Consider the following 17955-nt stretch of genomic DNA (forward strand, 5'->3'; position numbering starts at 1 on the left):
ATTTGTGTAGGCGTAGACTTCCATGTGTCTTTTTTCCTCAGGTCCTGACGGCCACACAGATGGACAATGAAATGAGGTTCCAATATTCTGATAGCATTAGCCAAGGGAGAATCTGTCATCTTCATAGACTGATAGAGGGGAGACTTGATCTGTGTAAGTGCATTTCCAGGTTTTTAAAATGAAAGATATGCTCTGAAGAGAATGAGGCCCGGTGTCTGCCAGACTCATGCTGTCTAGATTATTCATGCAGCGAGGAAGGGACCTACATCGACCTGCCACTGACAAGTTAAACTAAAACAAAATAAAGTTAGACTACAGTGATGGATTTAGAGGACAGACCAATTGAAAGATCCATTTAAAAAAAGCAAAATTTATTCAAATGTATGTTACATTATATACATTTAGGGTAGATGATAATCATAAAGTGGTATGAAATCGTTCATCATCAGTGCATGATTTGTGTGACGCGACTAGAAATGTGCTTGTTTTATGTTCAAAGTGCATTTCCTGAGCAGATGGTATAGTAGTAAGCTTGGCAGTCTTCAGAACCAGGCAGAGAAGCCATGCTTTTCCTTCACCACCCATATGCTGTCAATCACCTTCCCATACTGGAACACACAGGAAAGTCTTTGTTAACACTGGAGGCAATACTCTTTGACCTTTAAATATATCCTTTCACCTTTGCTGTGCTTGTGTGCATGTTGTTCCTCCATGTGTGCTCACCTGGTCATCAGAGACCTGCTCCAAGTAAAGGTGGGTGGCGTTGACCACTTGCATGCGGGTGTAGCCGTAGTCTGTGCTGCGGAAAGCGCTCCACTCTTTGGGGTTTGGATTGAACCGGTCTGTCTTCTCTCTGCAGCCCTGCAGAGGAATCAACAGTGGTTAAACTGAATCTGTTAGTGATGAGATGTATGCCTTTCTCCACAAAGCCCTGTGTGACATTTACAACTGTGGCTGAGCCTTGGTGCGAATCTGGCTGCATTTCGATATGCCGATGACTAATCCCTCTATGGTTGGAACGAAGCATGCCTTGCACCGCCCACCACCACATAACCAAAGGAACAGCTGGTACTAAACTCATGTGGCAGAACAACTGCTACACAGACAGAACTGTGACTAATACATCACGTTGTTTTTGTTGATACTGCTGTCAATGTATGCATTGATCAGTGCGGGCAAACATTACCAGTGATGCAGTGGCATGAAAGTACTTACAGCAGAGCCTGTGATGATGTGTACTGGAGCTTTTGGGTTCACATAAGGCTGCTCTTTGCTCCCATTGTACACCTAAAGAGAAAAGCATAACAAGTCTCTTTCACTTATCCAAATGAAGACGATAGATGTAAATATGTGGTGAATTAAGAACACAGGGGCTGACCTTGTCACCGTAGACAGGCCAAAGCCTCTCATATGTGTGCTCATGTGCCCACAACTCCACATCCACTCCTAAAAGATATTTAATGATAGTCAGCAAAAGAAAGAAAAAAAGACTGCCCAACAGCTCATTTAAACACATTCTGCTGCATATTCTAATGTTTCTCAGATCCCCTTTCCCCCCATTTCATTTTGAGATTTCTCAGCAATCAACAAAAGCTTAAAATCAGAGCAACCAAAATGTTCAACGTTCCACCACAAGTTTAATAATTAAATGCAACAAACAAAAGTCTGAGAAATGTAATACAGGAAAAACATTTGCAAATGTGTTGTTGGGATGTTAGCCAGACCAAAGGCCTGCTTTTTTAATAAAGGATGTTTAGATTGCTCTGCTGAACTGTTGGAACATTAGTCTGTCTGAGAGTGCAAATTTGTGATCTTAAACACCCATTAGCAGCACACAGCTGGTTGTCAAATAGAGACCATACCATAGTGGTAAAATAGATCCTCGAGACCAGGAGCTGGCGGTTTGGTGTCATTCAATCCCAGTCGGACCTGAGATATAACAGAGAGGAATAATGTCAGAATAAATTGGCATTAGTGTCCGAAACACTACCTGCTACCTGAAACACTACCTGGTAGAGCCCTATCATGCACGTGCCAGCCTCACTCCAAACAGTGCCAAGTGCTGAGGGAAGTAAGTCTAAGTGGAAACTATTTGGTAAAAATAACAGTTATTCTATCTTGCACCCAGCGCAATTGACTTTGTACACCAACGCATGTATCATTCCTATTTTGCACCCGACGCACAGCGGACTTTTCCCTCCACAGACTCACATCGGTAAATTAGGGAATGAACTTGCGCTCCCGGGGGCTGTTAGCAAAAAGAGGAAGCGTGTTCTGGTGCAAACGTTCCCTAGTGCTATTTTGCAGTTTCAGAAAACAATTCCACCACAGACCAGAAAAAATCTAGTCTAAAGTCAGTGGCGCGTTATTCAGATGCTATTTTAAGGGCGCATGCTTGGCCGTAATGTAGTGTGTGCACACCGTGCATACACATTGCTTCTCTCATCTCACGGATCCAGCAGTTCCCATTTTTGCAAACCATACATAAATACAAGGAAAAATATGACCTTGTTTTACACAAGTTGTGTTGACATGAATGAGGAAATATTAGAGGACTTGATGTTGATGTTGAACTGCATGTGCCGATGCCACTTAACCCAAATGCCCCAGCAGCAGCACGGGAGAGGAGAGACAGAAGAGCTGCATCGTCTAGTGAGGTAATCTCGGTCTAATGTTAGACTACATTGCAAAAATATCACCATGCATTCATAACCTCGTGATTCAGTGAGAGTGAGCCCAAAACATTGGAAAGTATGTTTTTGTGACATTTCTTTATTTACATTTTGACAAAAAGAAAAATCAATAGCAAACGTCAGTCTCCTGGCTGTTTACCGCTCCTGGCGTGTGCCCATGGATGTATTAAGAGTGTGTGCCTAGCAAATCCGCCATTATAATAGCAATCCGCCATGGAACAAGTGCGCCTGCTTTTAAAGGGAATGTGAGATAACGCTCTGATTGGTTTCTTGCACGTTACGCCCAAACCACACCTATGAGTAATGTAGCTACTTCAGACCAACCCATTTTAGATTTGTGTCGGGCGCAAGAGTCATTTATCCCGCCGGTATAATAGCAACAGCACCCAAGATCCGCCCACAAAGCTACTTGCGTTTGGCGTTTGATACTTGCGTTTCAGATCGTTAAAATACGATGTGGACTGGCCAGCCTGCAACACCTGTGACACATCTGCTACCAGGGGTAATTAAAGGGCCGGGGCAATACAGCAGAAAACAAATACTACAAATACCTCTATAATAATAAAATAAAACCTTAAAATAAATAACCTAAAAAAATGAGTACTTTAAAACAAATAACCTAAAAAACTATGAGTACTTGGTAGGCAATTAACAAAATGTTTTAAAGTAATAATATAATTTCTTTTGCTTGGCAAAATCAAATAAAAATGATGTTAGGTACATAGTCGTATTACCAAACATTTGTAATTATGCTTTGCTGGTAAAATGCCTGCCTAAATCATTACAACAGGAATTTTCACAGTTGAGACCAAGCAGGGGTGACCAGCTTGACACAGCTTCTCTTAACTCCCCACTCTATGAAGAGTTTCTTATAAAACTACCTGTCAGTAAGAGTTTGAGTCTTGTTCATCTTTATAAGGCAGTGTGAAGAAATTAGTAGTTTAGGATACACCATACATTAGAAAAAGTTTATGAATTAATGGATAGGATTCTGTGGTTTACACACATAGGAGTCGAACTTGGTACAGTCATCCTGGTCGTCATCAGAGCAGTACATTGGCCTGTGTCCCATGGTGATGATCCATGGACGCACTGCTCGGTTCTCTGGCTTGTTGGCCTCCTAGGTTGGGAGAAGGAAGTGGTGAAGACACACATATGTAAATGGGTAACACTTTACAATAAGGTACACAAAAAAGTAGGTAGTTAATGATTAACGAATGAGGAACGAATGAGAACTGAATGAGGAATGGTTAGTTAATGAGTAGTTACTGATTGACTGTGATTCAAGCACTAATGATTAGTTACTGTTAAACATACTGGTAGTTACTGTTAAATGAATGAGGAACGAAGTTAGTTAATGAGTAGTTATGGATTGACTGATTCAATCAGTAACTACTCATTAACTAACCATTCATTCCTCATTCGTTAATCATTAACTACCTACTTTTTTGTGTACCTTATTGTAAAGTGTTACCTGCAAATGTGTTTCAGATTGAGATAGGAAGACAATTTTATTTTGGAACAGAATGAGGAATCAGTAGATGTATAATGGAGAAAGAAAGAATGGAACTATTACTACAACATAATGGAAAAAAGAGAGAGTTAGAGATCAAGTGTGGGAACAAAGCAGAGCACTTAGCCATCATCAACACATGTAACTGCCTGGTGCGGTTATTAACCTCCAGGTCTTTCTTCAGCCACTCATACTGCTTGAAGAGGAGCTCCTGGCCGAATTCGAGATAGAAATAAACCTCAGTGGAGAGTGAGATGATGTGCGCGGACCCCAGGTTCCAGCTGCGGACACACACCATTAAAATGATACACAGCCTTGACCCAGTAGAGGAAGCATGGTAAAAGTCAGCGGGTAAGTAAGAACAGGCCTGACTTTAAATGCCAGATAAGTGTGAAAAGTACTCCAAAATCCAGGCAACGTTTAGTCTCTGACATTTTGCTGCAGAATGCAGTGCCAGATCCACTTTAGTGAATAAAACTCCTTGCTGTAATATGAGTGCTTACGTGTTCATCCTACAGGGTTAATGGAAAAGCATGTGTGCTGTATGTTATGAACTGAACAGTTTCCAGAAGCAGTCTTGGGATTTCAGATGCCTGCCTCCCCTTGTTCCTAATCGGCTCTCAGCCAGCAGGCCTGTTTGCGTCTAGACCAAGGGATTGATCAGTGGGCAGGTGGCCTGTGGTCTAGCAACGTATTATCTTACTGTTTGAGAGAAGGAGGTCTGTCATGGGCTATGAGTCACTTAGTTAGATGTATAGCTCCTTTGTTTAGTCCTCATGTCCCTGAGATAGGAGAGCGCTCCTCTGCTGCCAATTCCTCTGGGCTGCCTCTTACAGCTCATTAATGCTTACTGAAATACAGTAGGAGGTTTGGTAAATCTTAACATGATACTTCACAAGGCCCTTGTTGGAAAATAAAAGACTTCTCTCTCCGAGCTCTGTCTGTGCAGCTAGCCTCCACTTTTTACTACTGACCAAAACCGCTTGTGGTTAAGTACGTCAAAGTCCACCTTAACTAAAGCAATATTTGGCTAAGTCAGATATTGTGTTATTCCATAAGGCTGACATATTTTCGTCTCCCTTACCTGTACCACAGGCTCTCAGTCTGGCCTGGCATGCTGAAGCGGTTCCTGTAGTTGGAGAAGTTACTGTGAACAAACAAGAAAGTAAAAAACAAAGTTAGTTAGACGGACTGATCATACAATTTACGTTCTTTGGATATATGTGGTATATAATCGGTTAAAGATGACCATCAAACTGTGGTGGGGACATCTGCGTCAAACTTAAAAAAAAGATATATATATATATATATATATATATATATATATATATATATATATATATATATATATATATTGTAGCTAGTTTTAGATATTCTAAGAAACCGTACACTTTGCTGTTGCCAGGATATCAGTGGCTGCCTCTCCAAATTAAAGGCTGTAGAAAAACATGGACATGGCTTCTGTGACCTCACTCTATAGGTTTCCGATGGGAGGTTTTGAAGCTTAGGATCATGGTCAGATAATCAAAATTTGGGCAACGTGGGGGAGCCTGGGTGGAGCCGAGATGGGACGAGCAAGTAGGAGCCACTATGGCTGAGCGCACTACACCTGTCAATCAACAAAACAGGCCTCTAAATATACCCCTTCTAAAACCATGACATCTTCTTTAAAGAACAGTGTAATTTTAGATCCAGCAGCCATTTGAGAAATCAGATCTTAAGGCACTTCCACAGTGGTTTAGCACTGAGATGTGGTGGTTCCCACTTGATCCATATATATAGGGATGCTTGCAGTTATCTATCACCGCTGCCACAATCACCACCACTAATTTCTAGACTGTTTGCACTGCACCAGATGACAAAGTCAGACCTTTAGGACAAGAAATAATTAAAAAACAGCATCCAAGAGTGCACCATCAAGCACATTAAACCAGTACTAGTAAATATTACAATGGGTGCAACATGCAAAAGGGAAAAACTCTTTCATGGAAAGCTCTCCCTGACGCCAGCCCACCAGTCACTTTTTTCACGGTTTTTAATTTCAGCTTGAAAGCAGGAGCCAATCCCCTCAACGGACCATTAACTAAGCGAGGTGATGGGAATGATTGTTTTCTTATCTTACATAAGGGAGTTGGAAAAAAAGGCCATATTCTGGAGTGCAGCCTGAGCAGGGTGGGACAGTTCAGATCCCTGCACTGACTGGGTTAATGTAGGGTTGGGGGTAACTAGAGACCAGCAGGGTCAAAGGCTAGGAACAGGGGCACAAGAGGAGGATCACAGACACCTTTACTAATGTGAATAAGTCTACTTAACTAGTAAATAATGAGACACAGAGGTCAGAATTAAATGGCCAAGGCCAGTGTGATAATACTGTAGAGGCCAGTTTGTGATCTGTGATATTTTAGCACAAAGGAAAATACCGTTTGCCTCAGCATCTCTCTATGTCCATCTTGAAAACTTTGTTTAGGTGTCTATCATACTATTATTACCACATATCAACATGATCCTTACCAATAAGTATTTAAAAATTCAAATTCCACATTTAAGTCTTAGTTATTATGAAATGATTTAAAACAAGCATCATAGCATTTACAACAATGCATCAAATTACAGTATATTCTAATCCAACCACACAAGTAATTTAAGTTAAAATAGAGCTAAAGAGTGAGATGTGTTGCTGTGAAAATCAATTATGATCTGAAGCTCTCAGTCATGGCATTGAACCAGGAACAGTAATAAAATGGGTTCATACTCCCATCTTGTGGCTAGGAAGTGTACCCGCAACTATGTAGAGGGATATGGGAAGGCAGTTACACATAAACATCCATTTTTTTATTCAGTAAAATAATGCACATACTCTCTACAAATCCAAACAGAGTGATATAACCAAGCACACCCTGAGGGAAAGGATTAGCCTGTAGAAATGTAGTCAACTGCAGGCTTTAAAGTCTCTTGTTTTTGTAGCGGTGGAAAATCTGATACAAATACAATAAATTTATATTTATTTCATTAATCTGCCCTATGGGAGTCCAACGTAACATGTGAGTCATCCTCTGTAACCAAAAGCACGCTTGTTTCCATGTGTGTTTGCTTTTCCATTAAAACAAGATCAAGATAAAAATCTGGTGGCTGTCAAAGTCAATGTGAACAACCTGACTCTTAAACTGACCCAACAAGACGTTCCCTCCTCATCAAATCTTCCCTTTCATCATCTGATGAGCTTAATCCAGGCCGTTGGAGAAACTAAAGGAACAAGCTGTAGTCTAAAGGATGCATGTCACTAAACTCTCATCACATGACAGCAACGGTCATTTGCCTGTCCCACCGAGGGCCTGATGAACCATATTGTGCTTGGTGAACAAAGGCAGTCTTGATTGGGGCCTTAACATCTTCTGTGGATCCACTGTTCTCATCCTGCTGGAATGCTGACTGAAAACGTTTGTGGTCAGCCATGTTTCAATTGCCTTTTACCCATTAGGTTTTGAGGTTGGAAAGAGAGATGAACAGAGAAGTACAGCAAGAGCACATCAGACAGCGAGGAAGAAAAAGCAGGGGCCAGCTGCTGGGAATATTTGGATTCCTAACAACACCGCAGAGCAAAACACACATTTAGGTATAGGAGAGGGACAGAGAGAAGCTGGATTTATGGTTATGTAATGCAGTGAACTGTTTCTTGATATCAGGTTCTTAGTCAGGATGCAGTGCCAAAAAAAAAAGAGACTACTGTTACTAGCTCCTTAATGAAGACCAGGCAGTAGTCGCATTACACATGGCAAGGCCAGGCGAAAACTGTCTTAGTATAGCAGGGGCAAGTAAATATTATGGTGCAAGATCTAAATGTTTCAAAATGCATAAACACACACAACTGACTCCAGCTGATGTGCTTGGAATTTAGGGATACATTAACTGCTCTCCCTCAGGATGAAAGGCATTTTATGCTGCTGAAGGTCTTTATCTTCATACATTTTACAAGTCTTGTATCGTCTTCAACAAAACAACTTGGAACTGAACTAAAAAATGTCTCCCAGGACACATTTTAGGCTACAATTCAAAGACAGTTGTACAATTTGGTTCTGTATTAGGTTGTTAATACAAAGCACCCTGATTGATTATTTGCATTGTGGGGAGATAATAAGCTGAGGGGACAGACGCGATACGAATATGTCAGAATATCAATGTACAACAAGGCTGCTACAATTTGTTTACAACAAATTATTATTTTCATTGCCAATTTGTGAATCATTTTCTTAATTATAGCTCTATCTATAAAATGTAATAAAATAGTGAAAATGGCCATCACATTTGACCAGTTTCCAAGCTCAAATCGTGTGTTTTGTCTGGCCAACAGTCCAAAACTGAAAGCTATTCAATTTACTATAATGTAATACAGAGAAAAGCATCACTTACTCAGATTTGAGAATTGTGTATATATATATATATATATATATTATTTTCTTACAATTGTCTGATCAATAAATTATTACAAATCAATAACAAATTGTTTTAGTTCTAAATTTGTTTTCGAACACTTTGAACACAAGTTGCTGCATGGTTCTAGCCTCACTGTCCTGTCTCTCAGCTCAGAAACGTTCCCAGACATTAAATGTGAACAACGCGACGATAAGTCAAAAATGCAGACAGAGTTCCCACCACCATGGGCCGTCTCCGGGAACTGAAAAACAGATAGTGAGCTGATGATTCCTAGTCACATAAATGTTTGTTTTGGAGAGCGTCGCCTTGTTTAGATGTTGGTGGTTCCTGACACTGCTCCAGCCTTTAGAGACCAAAATAGTTCCCATCTGTTCAAATGGTACAGTGAAGAGTTTTCAGTAGACCAAAGTGTGTTCTTTATAGTGGAAAAACTGCAGCTCACCAGCGAGGTTGTTTATAGGGGGTTCACAATCCCCCCCCCCTCCCCTCCCCAATGCACACACACACACACACACACACACACACACACACACACACACTTAACATTTACAGTAGCCAGTTCTGAATGCAATTTGTCTGAATGCAATTTGTCATGAGGTGTCTGGCAAGTCTCTCTGACCAATATAGATGTACTGCTATTTTTGCCCAAAACCCATTAATCAGAATTTTGACCCGAAGCAGAATGTGAATAAAATGTAAACAAAAAGGAAAACATTAGCTGGTTGAAAACAGAAGAGACACGAGACAGTCAGGCAGCTTCCGTGTTGACTGCCACTGACTAAGAATTTCTCTTGACGCTGTCACTGTCAAAAAACAATGCTTCACCAAATGTAAGTTAATTTATGAATACGTCCTAAAAGAAAAATAAATAAATTCCACTTACTATGTAGATTCGTGGTTGCCTGGACAGGTCATGTAGGGCACGTAGGCTGCTATGGACTGGATCTGCCTCATGAACTCATCTCCAACCCTGGCATTGTCCTGGAACAGTGACATTCAGCCGTTAAAACATGACGCCAAAGATTTCCCCTTCAGACAACAATGTTTCATTTTTCTTCATTCACTGATATTCAGCCAAATTAGTTTTAAGAACTAAGTCCATTTTTCAGACAGCTTCAGAACCCAAACAAACCTCGTTGAAACCAGAGGCATTTTCTTTTTAGATATGCTCATACTGGCAATGCAGCTTTTCAAAACACATTGCGGTTCATGGCTGTACTGATGGCTTTTACCTGCCACAAACATCAATGACCTTTCAGACAAAATTCCCTTTCTCTGCTTTTCTATTTATAATATCAGTGAAGCCACAGGATGTACGTGCACATTCCAGCTGAAGAAAACAGCTTGGATGAATTATGGTTATACATTTTTTTGCAGTAGTCTGCTGATTGCATTTAGAATTTCTTCATATTTCAAAATAAAGGCATGAATAATACAGGAACTTATTTCAGGAAAAATGATATAAGCTTTCAAAACAAGGTTATGCTAAATATCACAGATGACAGTTGGGAGGCTTTTAGATGAGCAAATATGTTATTGAGACTTCAGATTCAGGTTTTGAATGGCGCTTATTTTATTCAAGAAATACTTGGGCGACATGACCATGACTCTCGTCTTTCACCGCAGACTTAAAGTATTTCACAGTGATGCTAATCATAAGCTGTGTGTCTCAACCACAGCTGAGAGCCTTCATATGCACTGATAATACATAGTGGTGAGTCTTGGGACTAGGGGCAGTGGAGAAAGGTAAAGTGGCTTATCTCATCTGTCATTGTGGAATAAGTGTAATATCAGAGTGGCTTTAAGAATATACGCTACTGATGAAAGATATTAGCTGTCAGTGTCCTTAACTGGGCACAAGTGTAATCAGAGTTCATGATATTGAAAAGACAGAAGAGTAATATACCTCATGCATATCGTAGGCAAAGTCCCCTGTAAAAAAAAAACATCTACAGATTAGAATTAATCTTTAGGTGTTTTTAAGAATGTTACGCTCTCCCAGTGTAGGGTAACACCATTATACAATATATGTATATCTTTAGTGGACTGTGCCAAAATTAGTTTCTCCCCAAAAAAGTTTTGTTTACTTATTTATTATAGAGATAATCAACTTAAAGGAATATACTTAATTGCTTTCTTGCAGAAAGTTTGATTCCACTCTTATGTCTGCATGTTAAATATGATGCTACAGCAGGCAGTTTGATTAGCTTAGCATAAAGACTGGAAACAGGGTGACCCAGCTAGCTTGGCTCTGTATGAAGGTAAATTAATCTTCCTACCAACACTGCTAAAGCTCACAAATTAATATGTTATATCTTGTTTGTTTAATCTGTACAAAAACTTGTACTAAAAAAGTTACATGCTGGAACTTATCATTTAGTGTGCTTTAGAGATGCGAGTAGGCAGCTTTTTGTCTTCATGCTAAATTAAGCCAATTGGCTGTTAGCTCTAGCTTCATATTTAACGTACAGTCTTGAGCGTGGTATCAATATTCTGATCTAACATTTCCCAAAATGTCAAACTATACCTTTAATAAATGACTAGTGGACCACGGTTAGCCTCCAATAAATAAACTATTATTATTATACTATACAATATTTGATCTTGTTTTATCAATCAAAGAATAATATTTTTTGTAAACTTGTAAAGTGGCTGTTAAACAAATGTTTAAATTGTTGTTTCATGTGAAAAGCCAACAAAAGACAAAGAAAAATGATACTGTTCTTTTATTATCTTTTATTATCCTGGTGGGAAATCGAGACAAGGGACAAAAGCTAGTGAGCCAGAGATTCAGTCGGATTGTTGGACAAACACATTTTGGCACAACACAGACCATTATCTGTTTAGACTCTACTCCCCACAAGTGATGGAGCAAGCAAATGCCCGGAATCCAACCCTTATGTTTAAAAGCAAAGCATACAAATGACAAATAGGCATTATTATGCTGATGTCAATAATTACCACTATATTACAGGATTATTTCTTTTGGAATGGGTCTGCTAGCTTACTGGATATGATTTATGTTAATATAATCTGTTGCAAGCTGTGCCAGGTATCTGTGGATAACTAATGCCTGAGTCAACAGCTGATAAAACATACTGCCTCTTCATGGCTTTCACAGTGCAAATTGTAATATTTTAATCAGTGTGGAGCTTACCTACGTGCAGGATGACATCATACATGCCAAGCTGTGTCTCCTTTTGCAGTCGAGCCAGAGACTGAGGGTTCTCATTGCCCATGTCACCATACACTGCAAACCTGGGACTGAAGCTAGTGCTGTCATTCAGAGCAGTGAAGGAGAACATGTCGCTCCAGCCCTCTTCACTCCCACAGTGGTAGACTGAAATTACACAGGAGAAGAAAAACTCTTTAACATGAGTTATGAGTGAAAGTCAGTAATATTAAAGCTCCACCCACCGTAAGTTGCAGTAGGTTTGAGGTCTGTAAGAGTGACTCTGTGGATGTACATCTTCCTCATCTCCTCTCCTGAGTCCACAAACAGAGCAGCGTCACCTTTGGCGCTCATGTCAAAGAGCCGACCCCCCAGAAGGCCGTACTCCACCTTGCTCTCTGTCTTATTGAAGGTGGTCCAGGTCACCACCATAGAACCTGGCACTCCTGTGAAGAAAAGCCCAATTATTGGAATCGTGATGTAGATTGATATGACAGAACAACTGGTGCATTTATTAAAGCCAAGAGATGCTTATAAAAAGGCTGACTTAGCACAAGAGTGGTGCTTTTGATCTTGCCACTGGCGAAATATAACCATCAGAAAGCTGAGATAAGCTGACCACTGGCCAGGTACTCATTTCATAAAGACACCAACATCAACTGCATTTAATGACTACCACGTTTTACCTTCATCAGGAATGAACGAAAGAACATTTATGCTGCACAGACTGTGTGAAGCAAGGGTTACATCAGTTACTGTATATGTATGGCAGTTAAGGGAATTACTGGTGCCTTTGACCTAAATGACTTACAACAACAGGTAGTTTTTTTCCGAGCAACGGGGCACTTCAGACATATTGCTGTTGCATTAAATAAGGTTTCGTCAAGGCCTTCAGTCATTAATGTTCCTATATTGTAAAAAGTGAAATTTCCATGTTTTTATTTTATTATAAAGCAGGTCAAGGTGCTATATAAATACTGTGAAAGCTTCAAAATGCTCAAATCTATAGAGAAATGAAAACAGCCCATATTCAGGAACTGTGCCTTTAAACAAGCCATTAGGACTTCCGTACAGTTGTGATGTCACATCTATATATAGATAGAAAGTGCATCTACAGTCATTCCCCGGCTGCAATGACAGTGTAGAGACTCAGAGAGCGCATATGCGGAAGAGCCGAAAACGCTGACCAATCGGAGCAGACTTTGCTTTTTCGGGGGAGGGCTTTAAAGAGACAGGCACTTGAAATAGAGGGTTTTAGACAGAGGGTGAATGCAGGCGTATTCAGGCAGACAGAGTATGACAAAAATATGTTTTTGAGCATTAAAGCACGTAAACGTATTTTAGTAGAAACCCAAAATACAAGTGTGAATCTGAAAATGAGTATAATATAGTACCTTTAAATTAGTTGCATTACATGAAACTGTTTTTTTTTTTTTTTTTTAAATATCAAGATCACTGAAAGTAGAGTACTGGAGTTAATGCACCGATCCGATACCACGTAAACAGCCCTAAAGAAAATCTACGTTAAAGTAGTTTATTTGTTCTTTTTCCGTTATAACTGACTGTCAAACTGGATAATAAAAGAAAGTTCTGTGGCATTCATTGTTTGTGTTTGTTCATGTTTCACAAAGAATTTAACCTGAGCCAGACCGAGAACAAAGATAGAAATAATATCACATCCATACAGGGATAGTAGTATACAGTTGTTAAAACATAATAAAATATATGACATACTGGTATCGGATCAGTACTCGGTATCGGCTGATACGCAAGTTCAGGTATCAGAATTGGTATCGGGAAGCAAAAAATGGTATCGGACCGTCTCTAACTGAAAGTGAATCTGAACTTCAGTGAACTTGTTGCAGAGCTGCAGAACAGTAACAAAACGTTCAGCGGCCCAGATGTACCAGTGCTTTCAGTCATTTTATTATTGAGTGATTTGTACAAAACATCTGTAAATCTGCAATCCATATGACCTGGATACTGGTTTGTATTACTAAGCGGAAAATTGTATCCCTAAATGAAAACACATGAGGCAGATGGAAACAGTTCAAATGCTTACCTGGATAAGAAAGGTGCACTTGCTCTGGCTGGGTCCAAATGGGAGGAACACCAAGCACCAACAGGGGTGCGAGGCTTAACAAGGCACAGGCAGCATGGACAGGCACCATTTTAACACTGGGCTGCAGGGACAACAACCTGATTAAAGTAGCAACACACGCCCAGCAAATAAAACAATCTTGTCACTGTAATCACATGATGTTAAAAGCTTTCATGACAAACATCACATGACTGAGCCTATTGATATAAAACCAAGTGAACCAATGGGTCTGTTTTGAAATGATACAGCCTCAATATATCCTACCTGACCTCAGTGCTAGTTTACACAGCACTCAGTGGCAGTGACACACTCACACACACACACACACACACACACACACACACACACACACACACACACACACACACACACACACACGTACAGACACCGTGTTTGGGGTATCTGATGAGGACCTCTGTCTGCATCAGTCAACCCAAATGATGAAAATGCAGAACCAAAACAGCAGAGTCAGCAAGAACAGCACGGAAAGAGATGATGTGTCAATAAAAACAGCTGATGTTGTTTTTCATTGTGCAATCAGGGAAATCAAAGTGAGCTCAAGTACAGCAGAGATTAGCCACAAGCCAAGGCTTGCCTCGGATCAATAAAATGCTAAGGCAAACAGCTGATGTGCCTCACTGATTGGAGTAAAGGCACTGTCATGGTCATGGCTCATGAAGACAAAAGCAAGATGCATTTGAGCCAAAACACTAAACATGCTGATGTCATTTATTAGTTATGGTAACTGCCTCTCCAGTTGAATGTGTCTTTCAGTGAGATCAGCTGACTGGGATGACTTAAGACCACAAATCTAGACCACAGCTTTAATGAAATGTTTGGTTTTTGAAATGTGCACCATTGATATCTCAATAGTCGCTAGAGGGTGCACACTGCACAGACTGAATTATGAATAGGATGCTTTATTCTCTGATACTGGGCGGTATTAGCAGTTGATATCGGATGTGTTAGCTGGTTGGCAGTCGCCTAACAGAATCAAAGGGAAAGATTGATTTTATTATTCCTGCTTAGGAATGGAAAACAAGGTGAGTTACACCATTTAGGATACTATTGTGTTGTAACGAAATGATATACTGTGAAAGTTATAGACTATTTGTGGACCACTGGTTGTAACGTTAAACCGTGCTTTTTTTTTTGTCTATTTGCCTATTTAGCTAGCGTTTGCTGTTAGCTGGCGAATTCTTACTGTTATTAATTGTAGCGTTACGGTAGCGTTAGGTTACGTTTAACGTTACACACAATACAAAGCCTTTTTTATGTTGTCTACTAACAACACGTAGGCAACAGTTTAAAGATACTGAATAAGGCTCTCCAAAAGCTCAACCTGACCCGAATACACGTTAAATTAGTAACTGAAAACACTCACAACACAACTTAGCTGTTTAGCCAGGGATCGGTTCCTGGCCACGTCATTGCGCAGAAGATCAAAAAATGCCCGCATGGATTGTGGGAAATTGTGTTTTGCCTTTAGAGCCTGTAAGACTTGAAGATGAAAACTTTATTCCTTTTTTAAACAAATAAAAGACATAACAAAATGCAATATGAATGCTGTGAATAATAGATTTAGAGACATAACCCATATTTGTGATTATCTTATTGTGTTGACCTGACCACAATATCTGGCTGTGTGCGCTTGTATGTATTAAACTATGTCTAACAATTTAGATTAAAAGGGGCTTTTCTTTCTCTAGGTCTAATGGACTCCAACAGTGAAGACGGAGAGTACCAAAATCATGAATATGCCTTACAACAAGATGCAGCCCAGTACAGAGTGACCTATAGGAGAAACACAAAAGAGGTGAGCTGGGTGACACATTATAATACACAAATGTATCTCTGTGTACTGGACCTCTTTTGCTTCTTATAATTGTGTTATTTATCACCATGCAAAATGTGTTGTTACATGCAGGTGGATTATAATAAAAATGAGGAGTTCAACAGAATGAGGTAGGTCATTGCATATTTTGGTTACATTACAGGAAGTGCACAATGGGATTTGGTTTACAACAGAATGTTTGAACATTTTACACTGCACAGGTATCCAGTGAGTCGCTCTGGCAAAAACCTGGGCAGAGTGAAGCGGGTAGTCTCATGTAAGAGGAAGACCCATCATCTGACAGTGACTCGGAGGAAGCAGCTCGGGACTGGGAAGACTTATGATGCTGCAAACAAGGAGAATGAGATGAACTGCATGCAGGATATGCAACAGGAGATATTTGACATGGACCCTTGGGAGTTCCCACTAAATGTCACTAATAACCACAAGACTGGTAATACTGGTTCTGAACAAGCCGACTACTGTACGCTCACTGAGGTCAGAAATACTATCACAGCTCAGATATATTGTTTTCTTGTGGTTTTTATGATTTTTGTTATGGATTACTGTGTTACTAATATGCAGATAAAACAACCTAACAATGTTTTTCAGCTCACAAGGGATCATAGCACAATGACTGATGTGCTCTTTGGAAGACATCTGAGACTGAAAGTATCTTTAACATTGTGGCAGAGAAATGTTGGAGAGCTGTTGACGTACTTTCTGAGGTACGTAGTGTGTAGTTGGTTTAAAAAATGTAACGCACAGAGTGTTCGCTAGAATTTCACAAATATTTTAATTTTATTGTCTTTGTGCAGAATCCAAGATATTGGTGTGTTTGTTGATTTTCTCCCACTGATAAGCAGAAGGTGAGTGACTTGAAATTGGTCTGAGCTACACTGCCTACAAGTGGAGTAAATGTTGCTTTAACCTAATTGTCTCTGCAGCATTGAGGAGGATCCCCACAGGGTCACCATTGGCTGTTGTGTTGACCTCTTTCCTTTAGTTAAGAAAGTCCTCACCAATCCATATGAAGAGTGAGTATTCCTGCTGCAATGAAGTGTTTTGTTGTTTGTTTTGCAGTGCAATTGAATTATTACAGAATTAAAGGCTTATGTTAATAGGGGAACTGACAGTATGTGGAAGGACAATTACAAAAATACTAATAAATTGAGATTGTCTTCTATTCTCACAGGTATCTTATAGTTGGTTTAAAGTGGATAAGTTCAGTTTTGAAAAACTGGTGGGAGGACCTAAGAACAAGTGGCTGTAGTGGCTCAACTACATGTAAACTTCCGAAGGATAGGTAAGTGTTGTTTTATGAGCTGTAGGATACTTCAGAAAGAAATACTGTATATATTCGAACAAAGTTGTATTGTCAAAACTGAAAAAAACATTGGGACAAAGTAAACAAAATAACATATAAATCCATACAGGTCACTTAATACTAGCCAGAATTTTTGCCACTATTTTCAATATTTTGCCTAATGTGTTATCAGAATACACAGCCATTGTGGTAAAGTATTCATTTATCGTCATTCTAGAAATTTCCAGGCATTTAATCAGCAGTTATTGGAGTTATGGTATCAGAACCCTTCACTGAAATCTGTTTCGGGAACTGCTGGAGACATGGCTAAGGTCAGTGCTGCATATATATGAATAAATCATTACCGCTGTCATCATTGGCTTTGAATTTTATAATACAAAAAAAGTCATCGTCTCACATCATCATCTTTTTCCCCTAGGTCATTGACTCCTTCCTGTCTCAACTTACCTGACGGCATCAAAGAAACAGATAACAGATCTTTCTCTGATAGCAGTCGACTCCTTAGATTGGAGCGACTGTTGTTTCCACAGAGAAGTGCCTTTTAGCGTGTAGCTGTCCCTAGGGGATATTGATGTATTTATTGGCTGGCAGATAAAGTTGAACAGTTGAAATACTGAGAATGTGCAATATAAATGTAATCATGTGGCAAATTTGACTTGATGGTCTTTTTCATTGAAGAAGTAGGATGTTGTAATCATGGAACATCAACAAGGAGTTTTATCATTGTGCAGTTTCAGTTAGGTCACAGAAACGTGGAGGCCTTAATGAATGTAAGAATGTTGTTTCATTGATATGTTGTGTATGCCTATTCTCTTTGATTGCACCACTGATGATGAATAAAGTTAGTATATTCGGTTTTAAAGTTTCTGGTTTGAAATTTATAT

At 39.7% G+C, this 17955-nt stretch overlaps 2 protein-coding genes across 6 annotated transcripts in view; one reads left to right on the forward strand and one right to left on the reverse strand.

Annotated features, from left to right (window-relative positions):
- The window catches only part of LOC116035702 (KATNB1-like protein 1), a 37212-nt gene extending 19283 nt beyond the window's left edge, over positions 1-17929 (forward strand). The window contains exons 1-10 of one of the 2 annotated variants that reach the window (XM_031278977.2): positions 14351-14953; positions 15620-15726; positions 15838-15875; positions 15966-16242; positions 16357-16472; positions 16563-16613; positions 16692-16781; positions 16940-17050; positions 17289-17382; positions 17490-17929. In XM_031278977.2, coding sequence (XP_031134837.1) covers positions 15625-15726; positions 15838-15875; positions 15966-16242; positions 16357-16472; positions 16563-16613; positions 16692-16781; positions 16940-17050; positions 17289-17382; positions 17490-17522 — 912 coding nt within the window. In that variant the 5' untranslated portion in view covers positions 14351-14953; positions 15620-15624 and the 3' untranslated portion in view covers positions 17523-17929. Of the gene's footprint in view, positions 1-14350; positions 14954-15619; positions 15727-15837; positions 15876-15965; positions 16243-16356; positions 16473-16562; positions 16614-16691; positions 16782-16939; positions 17051-17288; positions 17383-17489 lie in introns of those variants that run through there. The other variant, XM_031278978.2, reaches the window with a different exon arrangement.
- On the reverse strand, positions 351-15387 carry acp7 (acid phosphatase 7, tartrate resistant (putative)). Of its 4 annotated transcripts, none has more exons than XM_031278972.2 (14): positions 15295-15387; positions 13872-14008; positions 12055-12255; positions 11795-11977; positions 10544-10569; positions 9521-9618; positions 5291-5353; positions 4373-4487; positions 3700-3813; positions 1863-1929; positions 1379-1446; positions 1216-1287; positions 724-861; positions 351-608 (listed from the first exon to the last, which is right to left on the reverse strand). In XM_031278972.2, exons 2-14 carry the CDS (start codon positions 13978-13980, stop codon positions 543-545), a joined length of 1320 nt encoding a protein of 439 aa, XP_031134832.1. In that variant the 5' UTR covers positions 13981-14008; positions 15295-15387; the 3' UTR covers positions 351-542. The 4 variants fall into 4 exon arrangements, with proteins under 4 accessions (XP_031134832.1, XP_031134834.1, XP_031134833.1 ...); XM_031278974.1 differs by having other exon boundaries at positions 13872-13992; positions 15295-15353; XM_031278973.2 differs by lacking the exon at positions 15295-15387 and adding an exon at positions 14175-14238.
- Positions 17930-17955: the final 26 nt, after the last annotated feature.

The sequence above is a fragment of the Sander lucioperca genome, chromosome 18 (assembly GCF_008315115.2).
Source record: "Sander lucioperca isolate FBNREF2018 chromosome 18, SLUC_FBN_1.2, whole genome shotgun sequence".
Lineage (NCBI taxonomy): Eukaryota > Metazoa > Chordata > Actinopteri > Perciformes > Percidae > Sander > Sander lucioperca.